The sequence below is a fragment of the Gavia stellata genome, chromosome 1 (genome assembly GCF_030936135.1).
Source record: "Gavia stellata isolate bGavSte3 chromosome 1, bGavSte3.hap2, whole genome shotgun sequence".
NCBI lineage: Eukaryota > Metazoa > Chordata > Aves > Gaviiformes > Gaviidae > Gavia > Gavia stellata.
In genome coordinates, this window is record NC_082594.1 from 60783399 (window position 1) to 60803104 (window position 19706).

The following is a 19706-nucleotide window of genomic DNA, read 5'->3' on the forward strand; positions in this document are numbered from 1 at the left end:
TTTTAGTAAGTCAGATCCTGAATGTTTGACTGTTTATCCATGACAAACTTTGAACAGGACCTGCCCAGTGACATGCAATGACCTAGAAACCTACCCCAATGATTCAACAGAAATGTTTGCTTATGCCATTGGTTCATTTCAACCATTATGTTTGTAACATAAAACCCTGGTAAACAGGGTGATGATTGATTGACTGAATTGTACTGAATATGATAAGTGGCCCTGTGGTGGCTATTGGCTTGATCCAGCCACTTTGTCGTTGCAACAAGATAGAAATGACTATTCATACCTTAGTCTAACTACAATCAGAGTATTCAGGCTTAACCTACACTGATTTTAGTAGCTTTTAACTGTATGCAAAACCTGATGAGTTTTTGTTTCTCTGTTGTTAACAGAGACACACTTTTGAGACAAAAAAACATCTAAGAGTGCTGATATACCTATCTGTAAGTAGAGAACTAGAGAGTACGGCTAATGGGAATGGCTTAGTTTTTCTTTCTTTCTATGGTTTGGAATTAATTTTCTTATCCCTACAGTGATACTCGCTGTTTCCAAAGAAAGATGGCTGCTTACTAGTAACATTCAGGGTTTTCTAAATGCCATAATTTATATAAATCTCAGCCATCCACTCATTTTGATTTATTTACATGCATAACTTTTTTGCTCATTTTGCATAGAAGTAACAACAGAATACATTTTATACAGAGCATTATATAACAGTTTTAGAAATATTTCCAGAATCACATGCACTACACCAAAAGATCTGTTTTTAGGGTAGTAACATGACAACTTCGCAGTTGTTTAGCACATATAAGCTACTTAGACAACAGAATTTAATGAATAAATGTACATCTACGAAAGGGCTAAAATGCTAAATTTCTTAATTGTACACAAATTGCAAATTTGGGGACATCTGACCTTTAGAGCTGGAATTCAAAAAGTTTTATCTCTTTTTCCTTAAATATTGCCACAAAAAAATCATTACTGAGGCTCTGTGGAAGCAGGTCTCTCATTTGCTTTAGCAGAAGTCTATGGACACAGGAACTAGAATGACAGTTATTTCTACTTTTTCAGAAAACTAAAGTATAACTGGAAGCAATAATGAAGTGGGATTTACCAATCTAATGCCTGGAAGAGTTCAGCCATAAACTAATCTCTGCACAAAACCATCTTCAGAGGGAGAAAAAAAAAAAGGTAAGTAAAAAAAGGTTCTCAGAATCCAGACTGTTATTTTCAGCAAGCCAAAACCATGCTAGTAAGGAAGTTAAGAGTACGGTCTTAATTTTTAATATTTATAAAAAAGGTATAAATAATCTGTGTATCAGACACAGTGAGAACTGATGATGATGATGTATATTGTTCACTATTAATAATTTTCTAATGAGTTCCTTAGGAGGAACATATACTTTTTCAAATCCTTGAAACATACACAAGCTAAGTTCAATAATATTTGCTAGAAACAACAAAGATTTGCATTTCTTCAGACTACATGCATCAGCAGACATCAATGTCTCTCAACTTTTCAACCCCAGGAATACTTTTAGGTTAAAAAATTCTAAAGTATCCTGTGTTACTTTATAATTAGTCCTACTTCTTGGCACAGTCATGATCCAAGATAATTGATAAGATAATGAAAAGGAAGTAACAGCAGGAAGAATCCATTATTAATTTTTTGTGTGTCCCTACACAAGAAAAGGGGTAGACAACCATACTTAGGTCTTCATCCTGTAATCATGCCTCTACTTGCTTGAGGGCAAGTGTGGGTAATCTTCAGGACTGATGGCATAAGTATACCTCCAGGTACAAGCCTGACCAGAGCTCTGATAAAACAAGACTTGCAGTGGACACAAGGGGAGTCTTGCTAAAATCCAAAAGGCTGTAGGAAAGCCCTTCCTGCCATGCAAGTTTCTTTCTAGTGTCATAGAAAGAGATTCCATAGTTGATGGAATCTTATTTTTGTTGGCTTAAATAACACAGTTTAAAATGCTGTTGGGAACAAAATATTATACATTTTATGTTTATTTATTCTGATTACAAAGAAGGAACTGTTCTGATTACACAGCAAGAAAAGTGAAAGAAGAAAATAGAGCAATGTAGTTTAAGAGATCATTTATTTCATAGTCACCGATGTACAGATTACAATGGTAAATTTTTCAACTGATCAGAATTTCATATGAAGAGATACAAACCACTAATTAAGGTAGAGGAATTCAAGCCTCAGTTATACATAAACTACATAGATGAAAGTGAGAGGAGCATCTATTTAAGCTGGGATATTCACAATGCATAAAGCAGTAAGTGTGCGAACAACTAAACGCTTAGTAAATGTTGCAAGATTTTGGAACAGTTATGAACTCTAATCCATGAACTACAGAGTTTCAGTTACAAGGGAGAATGATTGGAGAAAAACCTTACTTCATCACATTTGTGAACATACCAATTTGTTATAAGACTGTTCTTAAAAACAAAACGAAGAAGAAACGATCATGGATTAAAACCAAAATAAATAAAAACATAAATACCTATTTTATTTATACTCTAGCAAACAGACTGTTCTTTATGAATTACCAATAAACTTCACACAAGTTGTTCTAATCACAAAAATTAAGTCAGCTGTTATGTGAAAAACTCTGTTACAGATTTGGAAAGAAAATGTAATTATCATACTGAAATAGACTTCTTGTTGGTGAGGTACTCATTGTTTCATTACAGAATATACTTTTTAAAGAAGAGCACTAACATAATCTAGGCATTACATATATGTAATGTTTTCATATAAGAAGGTATATATAAACCATAAATTTCATACATATGATCACAGAAATCTGAAGTAAATAGTTGCCTTTCAAAGACATCTTTCATTTACACTACAGAAAATACTACAATAAAAGCACAGTAATTTTAGTAAAAATCCACCATTGTTCTAGTTTCATATGGTAAGGAAGGAAGGAAGTCTCTCCATAAAACTCAGCGAGTGCAAATGCTCATCAAAACCAAACTAGAAAAACCTGTAATGCATGACTGCATTAAGGGAGACCCTGGTACCAGCTCCCACCTCTAGGTTCATGGTTCCACAAGAATCTCCACTGTAGAGAAACCTGCTGGCCTTTTCTAAAGCCTGACATATCTGTTTGCTGAGTGACTTTGAAATTCAGTAACAAAAATGCCCTGAGGCTTGAAAAGTGCCTTTTCATTGGGACATGAAATTCCACTCAGGTTTATCTGCACAATGAACCATTAAAAAATGGAGACTAATTTAAAAAATCATTACTTCCTTTCTCTCATTTGCATTAAAAAAAAAAAAAAATGGAAATAGCCTAGCAACCAAAAGTAGATGTTTTCTGGAGTCAAGCTTTACAGTGCCAAAGCAGTAGCAGCAGCAGCTACACTTAGTGTATTAGATATATCTTGGAGTTTGCAAAATAAAGTAGAAAGGGTAGGCTTTACAATGGAAATGATAGTTAATTAAGAAGGGCTTTTTTTTTACCTTTTTTTTTAAATTAACTTCTACAGAGAGAAAAAGACCGTGTGCTTATGTTTCATAATACTGAATTATTCTTACATGAAATAAAATGCTTGATTTAATATTTCAAACAAAGGCTAAGTTCCATCATTTATTTATGCTGATTACTGCCAATCAGCAGTCCAATCTTGGTTCAATTTACAGCAGTTTTATAGCACAGCAACTCCAACACCTTTCAAAAGTTCTACACCTGGGCAAGGGATTAGAATCAAGACCACAGATTTAATTAAATTGTTTAATATAGTTAAATCCTAGAGATTATACTTTATAGCCTAGAGAAAGGATATACTTTGCATTCCAATTTCAGTCAACTTTCTCTAGCTTCATTTATGAAAATCTTACTGAAACAACCAATATCATGTTCATTAGCTTGTACTCACCATTTTACAAAATGACAACCAAAACAATCCAGGATCCTGAAAACCTTGAGGGAACAAGGTTTCTGTATTTTTTTTTCAACATAATACATCTATTTAAAGTTTATATCAACCTTTTACTATTTACTTCTTTCAATCTTATATTAGCTTTCCTTTGAAATACCAAAATTCTCCACCTTCTTTGGTTATATATTTATTTATTTACAGAAATGTAAATTTAAGTAATGTCACCTATTTCAGGATATGCTGAAATCATCTACAGTTTGTAATACAGAATCAGAACTTCTGAGTCCTGGACTTGACTCCTGCCCATCTCTAACTTGATCCAATCATATATTCCTAAATCCTGGCACCAAAAGCAGCTAGTTTCTTTCTTGGCACCAGGAAAGGGTATGTTCCCTCATTTTCAGTCCCATAGGAAAATACACTGGAAGATCTAAACTTGATCTCATCAAATTATCTGATTTATGTAATTGCAATGAAAAACTAAACCCCTAATGTTCAGAAATGCTATGGTCTACATGCAACGAAAGCAGGTTGCTGATTTTAGATCATAACAGAGAAAATCAGAGCTTTACTAATTTTCTCATCCTCTTCTAGCATGGAATGTAGTATCATATATTCTTTCTATTTTCACGCCACTCAGTGTATGGCAGAGTGTAAGATCTGAGTTAGCACTAATAACTCTTGAGAACAAAAATGTACCAGTTTCAAAGGATTTCAGAAAAAGCTGATGGCACAGTAAGAGTATATGCCATTGGTGTATACTTTCCTGTCTATCACTAACTCTAATACTTGCCCAAGGTAGAAAAGAGCTTACACATGACCAAGCAAGATAGGCCTCATTTTACTCATTACAAAAAATGGGTATACAGTCTCACAGTTTTGTGTATCTTCAAATCTCTAAATTATGCTTAGAGTCTAAATCAAAAGATTTTAACAGCAAAGTTTTCTGTAATAAACTTCTTGGGTGTTAGCTCTATATTAAAATTAAGTACTGCTGTTTATAAGCTACTGACTTGAAAATTCATTGTTCAAAATGAGTTTTAAGCACTCATTTTAGTTTAATTTGAATTAACAGACTGAAATACCCTGAAAAAATGCACTAATAAAGTAGATATTGTTAAAAGACAGAATTCTGTCTTTAAATACAGTACCGAAACCTGACCTCTCTTATAACATTTCTATTGCTACACCACCATGAATCAGAAACCACCTATACTGAAATCTTCCTTAATATCTCTATTAACCAGATAATTTAGTTCCACAATGCTTTTAATAGATACAATAATTGATATACCTTAAAAAAAAAGATCACTATATGTGGACATAAACTTCCTGAACTTTGGAGATCCAGCAAGATCACTCAAGAATGATGAGTTCATTTGCTAACAAAGAGTTAAATCTCCGATTACCAACTAAAGATAGTGAAAAGCAATGTTTGTATGTAGGAAAAGTGAAATTTGGGTTCTTCCAATTTCGCATATCCTCCAGATATGCAAATTTCCTGAGGTAAATAAATGTAAACCAATGCTTATCAGGAAGAAAGAATTGACCACAAAAACCTCCAAACACTGCAGTACTTTATAGACAAAACAAGCAAGGAATTCAAGCCAAAACAACTACAAAGCCTTTGAGAAATTTCAAACAAATCTTAACTTGCAACTATTACCAAACTTAAATATTTAGAAAACATAAGTTAAAATACTTATTGCTCTCTGAAGTTATCTGATTTCTACTTTTAGTGCAATATTTTAAGATACACAATGGGTATAGTTAATTTTTTCTATTGACTTTACATTAAAACAGGGAATATTCTGAAATAACATTGGTACAGCACTACATGTACGTTAAATGCCCACTATTCTATCACCTATGTTTAAGATATTTCCAAAAATCAATAGTCCCTAAAATTATGTTACCATTTTAAAGTTATTTTTCCCCATTTCCTCTCAAAAACATCTCATTCATCAATTTTAGAGCCACCAAGACCAGTTCAGAATAAGAGAATTACATTCCAGCCATGACTACATTTCTTTTTAAAGCCTCCCTTAGCAAGCACAGGGTCTGTGTGAAATACTGAATGCATGGGAAAGAAAACTTGACACTGAGTCTAGCAAACCACACGTTCAAAAATAATTTTTAAATATGCTTAGAATATTCTACATGAGATACAGCAAGTTTACACATTTTCAATCTGTGATGATCACGCAGTCCTTTGAACAGATTAGCAGCAATGAAGGAAAAAAATTTGAAAAATTAGAAATTTCTTATATATACTGTTAAGACTGGGTTTATAGTTCCAAAAGGGTTGTGGGTTAATCAATTTCATTTGAAGAAACTTAGTGAAGAATAAGCAACATCAGTTCAACACCCAGAAAAATAGATGGTCTTGCACCTAGACAATGCAGCAGCTGTGGGCTTTAGTGAACTGCCAAGAATTAATTCTGAGGACAGTCACATAGGAAAGCACAGCTACAGGTTTTGGTCCGCTGAAACTTTGAGCAAACCAGATTATCCAAGGCTAGAGCTAACTGATTGGGATTCGATGCGGTTTCTTAAGCTTAGGGAAACGAACGCATGTACACCTGTGTGCCCAGATCTCCATTTCAGTTCCACTTACATCATTCCACAAGTAGGAGAACTAAAAACTACTTAAGGCACTATGTATATGGGGAATTATCTTACATCTGAGATTATGGACCACTCCCACGTCTGCTGCAAAACATTAGCTGATATACTGAGGAATTTTCCAAAAATGCCTTCTTTGGAGAATTAAATTACCTTTGTAGATGCAATAAAATCTAATCAGTGCATTTTCTGAACATGTTCCCTAGGTCTCTCTTTCTCATAAATATTAATGTACAAAATCAGAGGCCAAGTCATTCCAAAATTCATACACTGTATGTATAAATTTAGAAGTCTTAATGTGGTATTAGCACACAGAAACAGTAAACATCACACTTGGTTTTTAATACATTTAAATGTTGAGTATTTTCCAGTAGAATACTCTCAAGGGACGTAATTAACCAAATGACGATTTTTCAGATTAGCAAAGAAGCTAGATATGTAGATGAAAATACAGGCTAAGAAGTTCGAATTTGCACTAGTGACAAGCATACACTTTTAATCTCTGTGCACTGTAGTTGCACGAGGTGAAGAACTGACATTTATTTTCTTCTTTTTATCGGGTAGCCCCAGGTTACACAAGGTTATTTCACATGAAGACTCAAAATCTTGTCTGTCAATTCTCCCATTTGTGATTATAGTAACATAAATTAAACCATTATAACTGAACGACCTCTAATCCAGGACAGGATGATTCATAATTGATTGATGTCTGGCATCAGTGTCAGGCAAGATCTTCACTTCATGACTATCCGGAAATTAATGACAGTGATTTCTTCATCAGATGACAGGTAGAATAAAATGAAGATGAAATAAATTTGAAATACCATAATACTAAACAATATGAACCGAAGCTGTCCAGTAAATGAAAATGGTTTCATCCACTCAGTAGATTATCAGACAAGCCTCCCACAGAAATCACTTTGCTAGTTTAATTCATTAATCAAAGTTTTAGAAAAGCTATTTAAAACTACCATTGCCTCTATCACTAGAGCCAATATGTAAGCAAATACAAATACCACCCTTTACCCTGAGTGAGCTCCTGGATGTATCTTTAATGCTGCCCTTCCTAAATGTTAGTCTCCCACAACACGCTTCTGTTGATATTTTAGTATGCCCCTAAAGGAAGAACCATGAACAGAAAATTAGTCACAATGACAGAAAAATTTTGTATTCAGTTTGGGATACGTACGGTTTTAGCATGTTATGTATTCATAATAACTTCATTTGTTCACAAATAAATCCCACTGAACAAGAACAGTACTAACAGGCAATTTTTAAGAAGAGTTTAAAAATAAAGAATATTTTCAAAAGTTTGCTAACATGTTGGTAAGTGTGCATACGTTGTGTATATCTATTTATCTAATTCACATACGTATGTACGTACAAGAGTAAATTTATATTTTTAATTTAAAAAGCAGCATCACTACTTTTTGCTGTCTGACTATTTCAAAGATGAGAAGACACTTGTTTTTCATATGTAAGTACAAAGCAAAACACCTTTTTATTCCATGAGAAATACAGTTTAGCTTTTACTGCTCTACATAACAAATATTTTATGTACACTATCTATTCTTCCATTGAATTGTATGAGAATGCTACGGATGGTTTGTCACATCCTGATTAGCTCATTTTTCACAATGCTCTCATGGCACTCTGTGTATCGTTTACACAAGGTTTATTTGTCAAAATCACATAGCGCCTTTCTGACAACAGACGTTTTGAAATGCATCCTGTTTTGCTTGGCAGACCTATTTTAATGGTTTTGACAGTATGATTTCAGTGAAGAATTCAGTGGTCATTTAACTCAGTTTAGGAAAACTAAAAAGAGACTCTAATAAACGTTTGTTTTGTAACTCATATAAGGTACTTTTAAAGCTATCAGCCTTATAAAATGTGTTTTTTCCAAATGATTATTAATTCTACATTATTCTGCATAAGATGTTTAAATAACGACTTCCGCTTGATTGTTTCTTCGGTTTCCCTCCTAAACAGCATGCAACTTTGAATCCACAGGTACTCCATGTATCACTTTACGCATCATGAACATATACAGCAAAAAGGTACAATAGTATTTTTTTCAGCACCAATTCTTATGGATGAGCAGTAATTCTGAGACCTTAACGTAAATCAATGGATAAATATCACCACGTCTCCATTTGAAAGATTCTTAGAGAAAATAAACTCAGGGGTCTGATGCTGCAGACTTTACTAGTGAATAGCCCTTGTTCTGATTATTCTTACTGAAATCATCTGTACCAGTGGTACAATATACAACAACATAACAGTTGAGTTACATTCTAATCCAGTTCTTATTCAAGAATATCACAAAGTGTGTTATGAAAAATGAATTAATGAAAAAGGATGAGTTCAGAGGTCTCTGTAAAGCCCTTTCCTACCTAAGAAAATGTTTGGCATCTTGGTGCTGCAAGACAGTCATGTCCTCCTCAAACCGTAATATAGTCAAATACACAGTTTTCCCCCAAATACGACTGCACAGGTGGTCAAGAACAATTGCTCAGTTAGCAAATCCCCCTAAACTTGTTTTCATGAACAAGTATCACATATATAAATCCACCATCATAAACCAAGTACTCTAGTCTTCTTTTTAAGCATACATACAGACTGTCTAAAAATAAGACACTATAGATTTGGCTACTGACATGTTCTCACTCATCTTCTCTGTACCACTATACTATCTAAAAGTGGCAAGATTTAGCTTGCATTAGGAGTTACAAGAAATAATCCTTAGAGTAATAAAGCCATGTAAAAATAAAATTGTATGGATTTTGTCAATTTATTCTATTTCAAGTATGAAGCATGGAAAAAAAGCAGGAAGGATCAATCAGGACAGATGGCTGATTATGCTTCTTAAAATTCTCTTCTAACCCAACCCAAAGAGGAGCTGTAGTATACGCACCAAACTACAACACATGGTGGCATTCTCTAATATAACAGAGGGTGGCTTGTACTTTACCGTTGACCGGTAGGTATCTGCCACGTTTCGAGTGATACTTAACATTTTCACTCTTCATAATACAATCCTTTCGTTCTAGAACTATTTGTTTCCTGAGGACGAGTACAAAATAAGTCATCACCATTTCTGAACACTGTTGAACGTTGAGCTGAATACCACAAAATTAAAAGAATAGAGAAGTCATTGCAGTATCATTTAACTCCTTTTATTTCTAGGGTTCTAATACAAAGCACTGATAAAATGCAGTCACCACGGTGCTGGTTTTAGTCGTCTCCGTCGACTACTGGCCACCTACTGCCTGCAAAACTTGCTGGTCTATAGGAAGCGGCCCTGACCCGGGATGGGCAGCGAGCAGGCAGACCCGCACCCGGGCACCCACCGGGACGCAGAGCAGCACTCCCACAGCTGCCGGCTATGCTGTACCTCTCGCTTCGGCGACTGGGGGAAGTCACCCGGCAGCGGGGAGCGGCACCCCTGCACTACGGCCAGGCTACGCCTACCAAAGCCAAGCGGGCAGCTCAAGGAAGGGACTGGCCAGCCACGGTTCCCAGACACCGGACACTTAAAAAGCTTTCCGCCCCGTGTGCTCGTTGTCCTCTAAAGAAAAACACGGGCGAGGCGGGGACAGGCGGGGCGACGGGCAGGGCTCACGCCACGCCGGCTGCCCCCCCCCCCCCCCCCCCCGGGGCTTCCTGCCCCGGAGCCCACCTGCCGTGACCAACACCTGAGCCCCAGGGCGGCCTGGGCCCGCCGGCCGCGGCGCCTCGGGCGGGGCGGCGGCGCAGGCAGGCAGCTGCCCGCCCAGCGCAAGCAGCCGGGCGGCGAGGCGGGCCCCGGGGGTCCCGACCGAGGGGCCGCGGGGCCGCCGCGCCCCTCAGCCCGCGGAGCCCTTCGCCCGCTGACAGGGAGCCGGGAGCCGCGCGCTGACAGGAGCGGGGCGGCGGTTGGCGCCTCCCGCCACGGCGGCGCCCGGCCCGGGAAGTTTCTCGCCACAGGTTGCCCCCTCCCGCCCGCCCCCCCGGGAGCCCCCCCGGGCGCCCCCCCGGGCGGGCCCGGCCACAGGGACGCACCTTGGCGCCGCAACCGCCGCTTCTTGAGCCCGAAGATGCGGACCTTGGAGAAAATGTCCACCAGGTTGCCGTTGCAGAGCCCGCGGTTCTTGCTGGGGCTGTTCCGCCTCCTGCTGGCCGAGGGCCGGTCCCAGTGCTGCTCCCTCGCCTGCCGCTTCTGGCGGATCAAGCCGCTGGCGATGGCCGCTGCCATGGCTGCTCGCCGGCTCGCCCACGCCGGCCGGCGCCGCGACGGGCAGGGGGAGGGCGGCGGCGGGGCGCTCAGCCCCGGCGGGGACCCATCCCCGGGGGCGCGGGCGAGCGGGAGCCTCCTCCGGCCCGAGAGGCGGCTGCCGCGGGGCGCCCCCTCCCTCCGGCCCGCGGGAGCTGCCGCCGCCGCCGCGGGTCACCGCATGGGTGCCCCGGCGCCCCTCCCGCCGTGCCCCGGCGCAGGGGCACCTGCTCGGGCGGCGGGTGTCTGCGGGCGCGCTGGCGGCGCGGAGCGGAGCGGAGCGAGCGGGACTCGGGGCAGAGCCGCCCTCGGTGGGGTCGGGTGCGGCCGGGAGCGTCGCCTCCCGGGGCTGCCCCTCAGCCCCGCGCCGCCGCCGCCCGCTCGCCCGCCGTTGCCATCGCCGCGGCCGAGGCGGCTACCGCCGCCTCTTCCAGGCTCCCGCCTGATGATTGCCAAGTGCTTCAGAAATCAGCATCTGGAGAGAGCAATCTTCTTCTCCGGGGAGAGCTGTAATCACGGCTCTTCAGTCCCACCCCGCTCCAGCCTCCCCTACACACACAGGCACGCACATACACACGCACACGCACACACACACACACGCACACACACACACACGCACACACACACACACGCACACACACACACGCACAGAGGCGCGCACCGCTGGAGCTTTTTTTGTCCTTCCCAGGCGAGGGGCGGCGAGGGTGCAGGGGGCGGAGGAGGGACGGGGGAAAGGCAGGAGAATAAAGCAAGGGGGCGAGGGGCGGAGGGAAGAGCTGTTGCTGATGCGGTTTTCGGGTGGGAACCGGCGGGTTCCCGGCGGATCCGCCGCCAGCTGCCCCTTAGCTTTCCGGATGGCTTCGCGCGGGGCTCCCTCCCGGCGGGGAAGGAGGGCGCTGGGCGCTGCCGGAGGGGCGCATGGCCCTCCCCGTCCTCCGCCGCCCACCCCGCACACCGAGGCACCCTCGCACGCACCCTCTCGTCAGCTCCCTCCCACCGTCTCCCTGCCGCCCGGCCCGCGGGCGGCGCCCCCCGCCGCACCCAGCGGTGACACCGGTCCCTCTCCCCGTCCCCAGGCCAGGGAGGCTGCGGGGACAGAGGAAGGCGGGTGAGGGGGAACGGCGGTCCGCCCAGGGGCACCCCGGCCCGCCGCAGCCCCTCTGCCAGCCAGCGGGGCAGGGGCACCCGTCTGCCCCTCCTCGCCCCACACTCCGGGAACGGACGGGGCTGGGGGTGTAGTGCGGCGGGAGGCGCATTTCTGCTGCATGCGAAGGTTTTAGAGCCGTGAGGAAGAAACACACCTACGGGGCTGAGGGGACCTTCCACCCAAACCAACACGCGCTCTTTGGCAGAAAAGGTTATAGCACCAGCAGACTTTTAACTCGGAACACGAACTGATTTCTGAGGTTTCAGAAATACCGAAGGAATTCCATAGGGCACCCACAAACAGCCACAGTGGGTCGGTTTATTGACCACCAGCACCCTGTACAATTATTTCTGAATTTTTTTCATAGTCTATGTCTTGAAGCACTTGAGCAAGCACCAGCCAAGCTCGCTACACACAGAATGCCTAAGGAGTCTCTGCCCCGAGGAGTTCACAACACCCTGCAGATAATAAATACCATGTAAGATACGAGATCTCATTTCTTTCCTTTCATCTTTTTCTGTTGTGTCTTCTCCCTTTTCAAATAAGGGCTCAATGTTTTTCGGATTTACTTTCTGCCAACCTAATGGTGAAACTTCCTGAAGTTAAAACTAACCGGAGAAAAGTAGAAAAACGAAGCCAGCAGCTACACAGAAAAAAATGCAGCGTTATCCCATAAGGAAGGGCAGATGCTCTTACAGGGAAATATCATGTAGTAAATATCTAATTTTTATACTGTTTTCAGAATACTCTAAATCTTATTAGATGGTTCTTTACAAAAACAGGCTTTGAAGTGTAAATATCCATCCAGAATAATTCACTGCTTTGCAATACAGAACCTCGGAGGTAAGTTATTGTTTCAGTAGAGGCTTCAGCATGTCTGATATTGACCATTATTTCCCTAAATCCTTTAATCTACAGAGGGTTATTTTTATACAGAGGGCAAAAGTGTGTGGTGGGAACTCCCTTATACAGGGATTTTGTATTAATGCTAGACCAACTTGGAGCAGAACATGCACAATCGGATCTGGATAATACATTTTAATTCTATTTAAAAGTGTCTTTAAAGAGATTCAGCTAAAACACTCGCACTCGATTTTCTGTCTGACAATTTTTACAGAGCAGCAATTTCCTCACAACGGTTACAATTACCTTAACTAATGCAATTAGACAGAGAGGGTTTTGGTTTTTTTTTAATTTAAATTTCACCATAGTAGTTTCGCGTACTGCTTCCCTTTTCCATACTTCCCAGCAGCGGACAAGACACGGTGTTGCCTTCCTTCAATCTCCTCCAGATTGAAGCACCCCTCCAAATGCCGCCCCAGCGGGCCACCCCTCCCAGCCCTGGTCCCAGTCCCCTCGCCTGCGCCCCGGGCCGTCTCTGCCTTCAGCGCCTTGGACAGATGAGCAGAGACAGAACGCTTGTGGCCCTGGGGCTTTCCGTGCCACAGGTGGAGGAGGTGACAGGACACAGCCCAAAGTCTCCTGCTCAGCCTGGCTTCAAGCAAAGGAATGAATGAGAGGGAGCAGAGTGAAATAAAGGCCAACCCTCCACTATCTTTAATTTTCACAGGAATTTAGGAGTGGAATACATACAGCCCTAACTTTTGCATGAGAAACTCTCTCCCAAAAGAGGTAGGTTCCACGTTTCCTTTCGCTGGAAGGACCTCTTTATATTATCCAGTGATGCTATTCACTATATACTATCTACTACTATTGTTCCTTTTCCATAGTTTCCTTCAAATACTGGGCCTTTGCCAAAACACACTGACATTTCTCAATGATATGATGCTTGAGGTGATGGCAAAGAAAGGAGAGAACGAAGGCAAAAATAGGCAATATGCCTATAGCCAAGAGAAAATATGTTTCTTGCTCCAGAGATCAAAACCAGTAGCTTTCTATTTGCACCTCAGAAATGCAGAGCAGTTGTTTACAGCTTGAGGTTTTGCAAAGAAAACTCAAGAGAGCCATCTGCTGTCTTAAGCTGTGACAAAATGTGTGCAATTCTGGTCAAAGTGAGGGGTCTGCTAGCAGATGGATTGTAGAAGTATGAACATATTGGCTACCTTAAAGACTAGCAACTGCATAAGATTATGCATTTAGGACAAATGGAAATATCTTAGTTACAATATTTGCTACATTAAAATAGAATTTTACTTCTGATTAACAAAACTCTGGGTATGAAAACAAATGATTAAAAGCAAAAGAGGGGGAGAAGGGATTTTCAATACTTTCTATTTTCCCATCTGTTCATTTCTAGCTACTAATTTATGATGGATTTCGGGAGTTTTCTAAAACCAAAATGTTTTAGAATCTTTAAAATTACTTGCTTGAATGAATTTTAGAAGAAAGCATTCAACAGATACAAAGTGTGCATAAAATACTTGCTTTATTATATAGAAGGGTATGAAACATTATTATTCCTTAAATTTGTTTTTTGCTGTATTGCTGGGAACAAACCATATTCCATTTCATCTGATTTAAAATGTATATTACAATGTGCTGTTTTCTGGTTTCAAAGTTCAATATTAAAGTATACACTGTTAGTATTTATCTATATACGTGTACTAATGATACATAATATGCTTTTATAAGGGCTTCCATTTGGAAAAATGAGATTCTATGCTTTATATTCTATCCTATCCTATATCTATGCTCTATATTCTAGCCTATCTAGATCCATAGGCTACAAAATTTACAGAATCAAATATGTCATCCTTATGGTTTAAGGGCTGTGGGTTTTTTTTCCTTTGGGTTTTTTTTTCAGTTCTTGTATGTTTTGCATTAGGTTGGCTAGAGTTAAAAGCTACAGAGTCATTTTTGGTCAATGCAGACATGAAAACTCTACAGAGTTCGTTCTTTCATAAACCATTTCAATATAAAAAAAAAAGTCTTTCTACAGGTATGTTCCTACATACACACACTCTGCCCACATTTTCTCCTCCCAGATATCCTGAAACCATTTCTCATATCAAAACCAAAACAAATAAAATCAAACCCTAAGAAAAATACCCCAAAATCCTTACAAGCACAGATTTTTCTGGAAGTGTAAAATGCCAGATTATTACATTGCTACTAAACGTGTTTTAGTTTCATGAGCTCTAGTAAAGTTTTTATTGCACCTGCTTGCCAACAATAGGCACACACAGCTTGCTTTTGCAGTTAAATACTCTAGAATATGATGCTGTAAAATCAACCTATCTTATATTCTAGAAATCATTAGTGAAGTATTGTGAATCTAGATGTTCTTCCAGACTCTAAAGAGTTGAAGATCATTTCGTGCCCCTGGAAAGGCTTTTTTTTCTTTTTTTTTGACGATGGTGTGTGCTATAGTTGCAGACAAGATTAATACCTTACTCCTTAAACTTCCATTTAGGCATAACAATTGCAAGGTATGCATAAGAAGCGAAAAAATACTTGTTTATAAATTCTGACGCTCTCAAGGAGCCACACTCATACCTATTAAAATTTACTGAGTACATAGGAGGTCCTATGTAGTCAATTGCTTAAACAGGTCAAGTGAACACCTTTAAATAAAACAAAAGTAAGCTCCCAGTATGTTGTTTAAAGGCTTGCACATATTTTAGCGAGCTTCTTCACAGGCTTTGGACTTACTCGACTTCATGTATGCAAGTTATTAGAAGAACCGTTAAAACATAATTAATGTATATGTCAGAATAAATTAATCCACCTTGCAAGGAAGTCCTACATTAGATGACTGGTTATGCAGAGAACTGTGAAAATGTAAACGTTAATATACATAACGTCTAAAGAAGTAAGAAAGACTACACCAACTTAGACCCGATGCCTTAGCTAGTGCAATATTTGTTCTGCATCGACTGGTGACATTACTTTCATACATTACCTGGGATATATCTGCAACTCGAAGGACTGAGTACCTCTACACTAGTAAGGATTCAAGTTCATTTAGGGAACTGAAAAAAATTGTCTCATAGATGACCAATATGATAGCACTGAATAGATATTGGCATATCCTTTAGAAATTACGTAATTCTCAAATTGCTTGGTTTTGCTTTTTCTTTTTTGACTTTGCTTTCCTCCTTCCCTTAAATTTAGCATTGATTATACTGTAGTAATGAGTCTTACAAATAGTGCTGTGTCAAGGAAAATACCTACTTTAATTACTTAGAGTTTCATTTTCAATTCCATCAGCTAACTCTTCATTCTTCAACAGGGAAAAGAAAAGTGAATGGAGATTCTTACACTATTTTTAACAACTGATCTTTCAACAAGATGAGATGCACAATTACAGCTCCTAACTATTAGCACACCTCCTGTGACATCTTTCATGACTCTTCCTAGTTTTCACTCTATCTATCCTCTACTTTTGATACCATTTCTTTTGAGGCCACGTGAACAAACGAAATCAGCTGGATTGACAGCAGAATCTGAACAGCACACAGATCATATGATGCTCTCCAGGATAGCTCACCCAGGCCCAAAATTTATCTCCAACAAATCTCTTTTAAACATTTAACAACAACGACGACAATAAAAGAATCAAGATCACTTTCAGGGACAAATCCATAAAAGTAATTAAAACCAAAATACATTGTGGTTTCTGCAGCGACATATACATATATGAGTTTAACTTTAAATATTAAATAGTCCTCTTAAAGTGACATTCTTAATTGCTAACAACAGAAACACATTGCCATTTATTTTGCTCCCACTGAAGCTAATAGCAGAAGATTTGCCACCAGAGTGCTTCAGACAAAGCTCCCATGACACAAGCCAGAATGACTTTCATTAAAGAAAAACAAAAACAAAAAAACCCCCACATCTCTAGTCCACACAGATGCACAGAGCAGTTTAAGATTCAGAGACCTAAAAACAGCATGGAGAGCTTCTTCATTAATTTCTCATACACACAGCTTAAAACAACATCTGTTGCATTTGCTTATCTAGCCACAGCAGGACTTTTCTGTTTTGCCTGACTTCTGAAACATAGAACAGACTTTGCTGTTATTCTCCGAAGTAAATGAAAGTCCCTGTAATGTGAGTCTGCTTAATTTTGTTCTACTGAAACAAAGGGAACACCGTTCCTGAGAAACTTGGTCTCTACAGTGAACTTCCCCTGGAGTCTGTAAAGCTGGCAGAGCATGACAATATGTAAGCTGTTATACCTGCTTGACAATACTCTCCTGTGAGGGTTTCCTACTCCTAGAACAGAAAAAAGGTTACGGAGATTGCAATGAACATACTCGCAGTCTCTTGATTAATCACAAATATTATCCTAAACACACACTGATTTTTGCTGTACAAGTTCTAGAAAAAAAACGTGGCCTATAGAAAAGTAGCCATCAACATGAAAATTTCAAACTGTAAGGAAAAAAAAATCAGCTCTGTGGATAACAGTGATTTGGGGAATGTTTACCAGCATATGCATAGGGGATTGTTCCTTTCATAGACTTTGACATTACATCACAATATTTACTGGTTCATTACATGTTCGCTTTCCAACTGGTATCTTCATAGAGGAATCAAATCCTTTAGTCTTTTTGTTGATGAAATAAATAATATCAGTGCATACACGCAACATATACAAGTATAAAATGCATGAATATGTAAAATTTCACAAAAAATTTTTACACATACATATACGTGAGCATTTTTGTATTTATGAGAATTTGGGGCAGTTGGTAAGGAGATATTTCTATTCAGATGCCTTGTCTGAATACCATTTAAAAGTGAATAACTTGTCTGCACGTGATACGACATGTAAATCCCAATTTAGACATGGAACCTATATCTTCTGCCTTAAATTATTAGGAAACCCAAAATGCCATCCAAGCAATAAATACGTATATATATATTAAAAAATCTATATAGCCCAAGCTTACTGACTGGTTTTCTAAAGTCCTCCAAAATATTAATTTTAAATCTTTACATAAGGGTTTCTTGCTTTCCTTAGAACAGATATGAAACATGAAAATGTGAGAAAAATGTGTTATATTTCTGGTCTTTAAGAACAAGGGAGGTGTTGGATTTTGCTCATCTCATAGAGACCCAGGAGAAAAAGCACATTATATCCATTACAATAAAATACTAAACAGAAAAGACAGTATGAGCTGAGACATACATAAATTACTAGCTTGAGAAGCAGAAGGATGATTCTCCCCAAAAGACACCCAGTAATCCTGCAAGTACAGAAAGTGATTGTCACCAGTGACAGGAAGGATTGGAACATGGCTGTCTGTGCACTTGCATGCATACATACACACACATCCACAATACCACTTTGTGGTGGAAGAAAGCATGAAGAACACTCCCTGGCAAATAATTTAGAAAACAATAGTCTTCTTTTCTGCTATCTAACCTAAAATTAACAGTGTAATTAATTCGGCAGAAGAACTTTTTCATAGTCATCTGTCTTTGTTTACAACTCTTCTACAATTTATTTTCAAATAACTTTTGTTTTGCAATGCATTTGATACTATTTTGAAGACATTTGCAAGGAAAAAAAAGTCCTGAAACCTAAAATCCTGTTCTTTTCTTGTTCCAGAGGCAAGGTAATAAAGTATTTCTCTGGATACTAACCAGGACAAGGTAAATCTCTGAAGGGAGAAAAAGTAGCTGTAGAACAATGCTGGCTAATGCCACATTCATCCATAGGGTAAGCCTTGATCTTCTCTGAGATTTTTCATAAAGAAACATCCCTTCCTCTGCGGTTCAGACACAACTAATGTTTTCTAAAAAAAGGCACATGCTCTGTTTCCCTCTTTCCAAATAAACAGAAAATTCAGTGCATTGTCTACTATTTCTATTGAATGGAGTAAATTAATGGCAGATATTAATCTCTGAAAAGGAGTTCGACTTAGCTTTTTTTTAGTTAATCTAGATATTCAGCAGTATCTGACATGATAATGCAGTTTATATTAGCATAGGAAGCGACTTTTGCTTTTTTCCCTTAATGTTTCTTTCACTTTGTATTCTTTTCTTTGACTGAAAGACTTTCTTCATATTGCCATACTATTGTTAAGCAACAGATGCAAAAAATATTATCTACTACAAAAAAACACCAGAAGAATATTGATTAAAATAACTTTTTAGATACCAGCCTTTTCTCTTCCTCTCTTTGATAATCATTCTAGTTCAGCTCTAGCTTCATCATTACCAGTGGTAATTGCTATATCAAGCTACACATTTCCATTTTACTTCTTCCCAAATAGAAACATTGATTTCTTCTATACATCATTTATATGTTTAAGAAAAATCTAGCAAAACCAGCAATGAATGCTTTGACCTAAACAAAGAAAAGAACTCAAGAACTTCTGCTTGCCTGTCTTGTTACTTACATAAATTAGAACATTGAGATGAAGTTCATAGACGTATACTATCTTTATCTTTGTTTTGAAGATGTGACAGCTAGAGTATAATGAATGCTACAATTACTTTTAAGTCCTGAAAAAAATATTGCAATACCTGCTCGTATTACCATGATGATATTCCTGGCTATTAGTTCAAATACCATAGCATATATTATTAGCAGTAATAGCATGAATGCTCCTAAATAGTGATCTGATTTTACAACACAGTCCTGCAAACCTAAATTGCGAAATATCTCACAGCCAAAACTTAACTCATCAAAACCTTTCAACAGCATATTGCTCTAATGTGCAGTGCAATTATCTGACTTGCCAGCAGTGGACACTGTTACTCTAGTTATCCACAGATATATTGACTGGGGAATAACTTGCAACACACACCGGTAAATTTTTCTTTTATTACTTGCAGTGCTGTAAGAACTTGGAG

General features: G+C 39.5%; 1 protein-coding gene across 6 annotated transcripts in view; it reads right to left on the minus strand.

Moving 5' to 3' along the window:
- The window catches only part of FGF14 (fibroblast growth factor 14), a 418620-nt gene that overhangs the window by 129713 nt on the left and 269201 nt on the right, over positions 1–19706 (minus strand). The window contains exon 1 of one of the 6 annotated variants that reach the window (XM_059835816.1): positions 10576–10768. The exons of the other annotated variants lie outside the window; for them this stretch is intronic. Coding sequence (XP_059691799.1) covers positions 10576–10768 — 193 coding nt within the window. Of the gene's footprint in view, positions 1–10575; positions 10769–19706 lie in introns of those variants that run through there. 6 annotated transcript variants of the gene reach the window in all.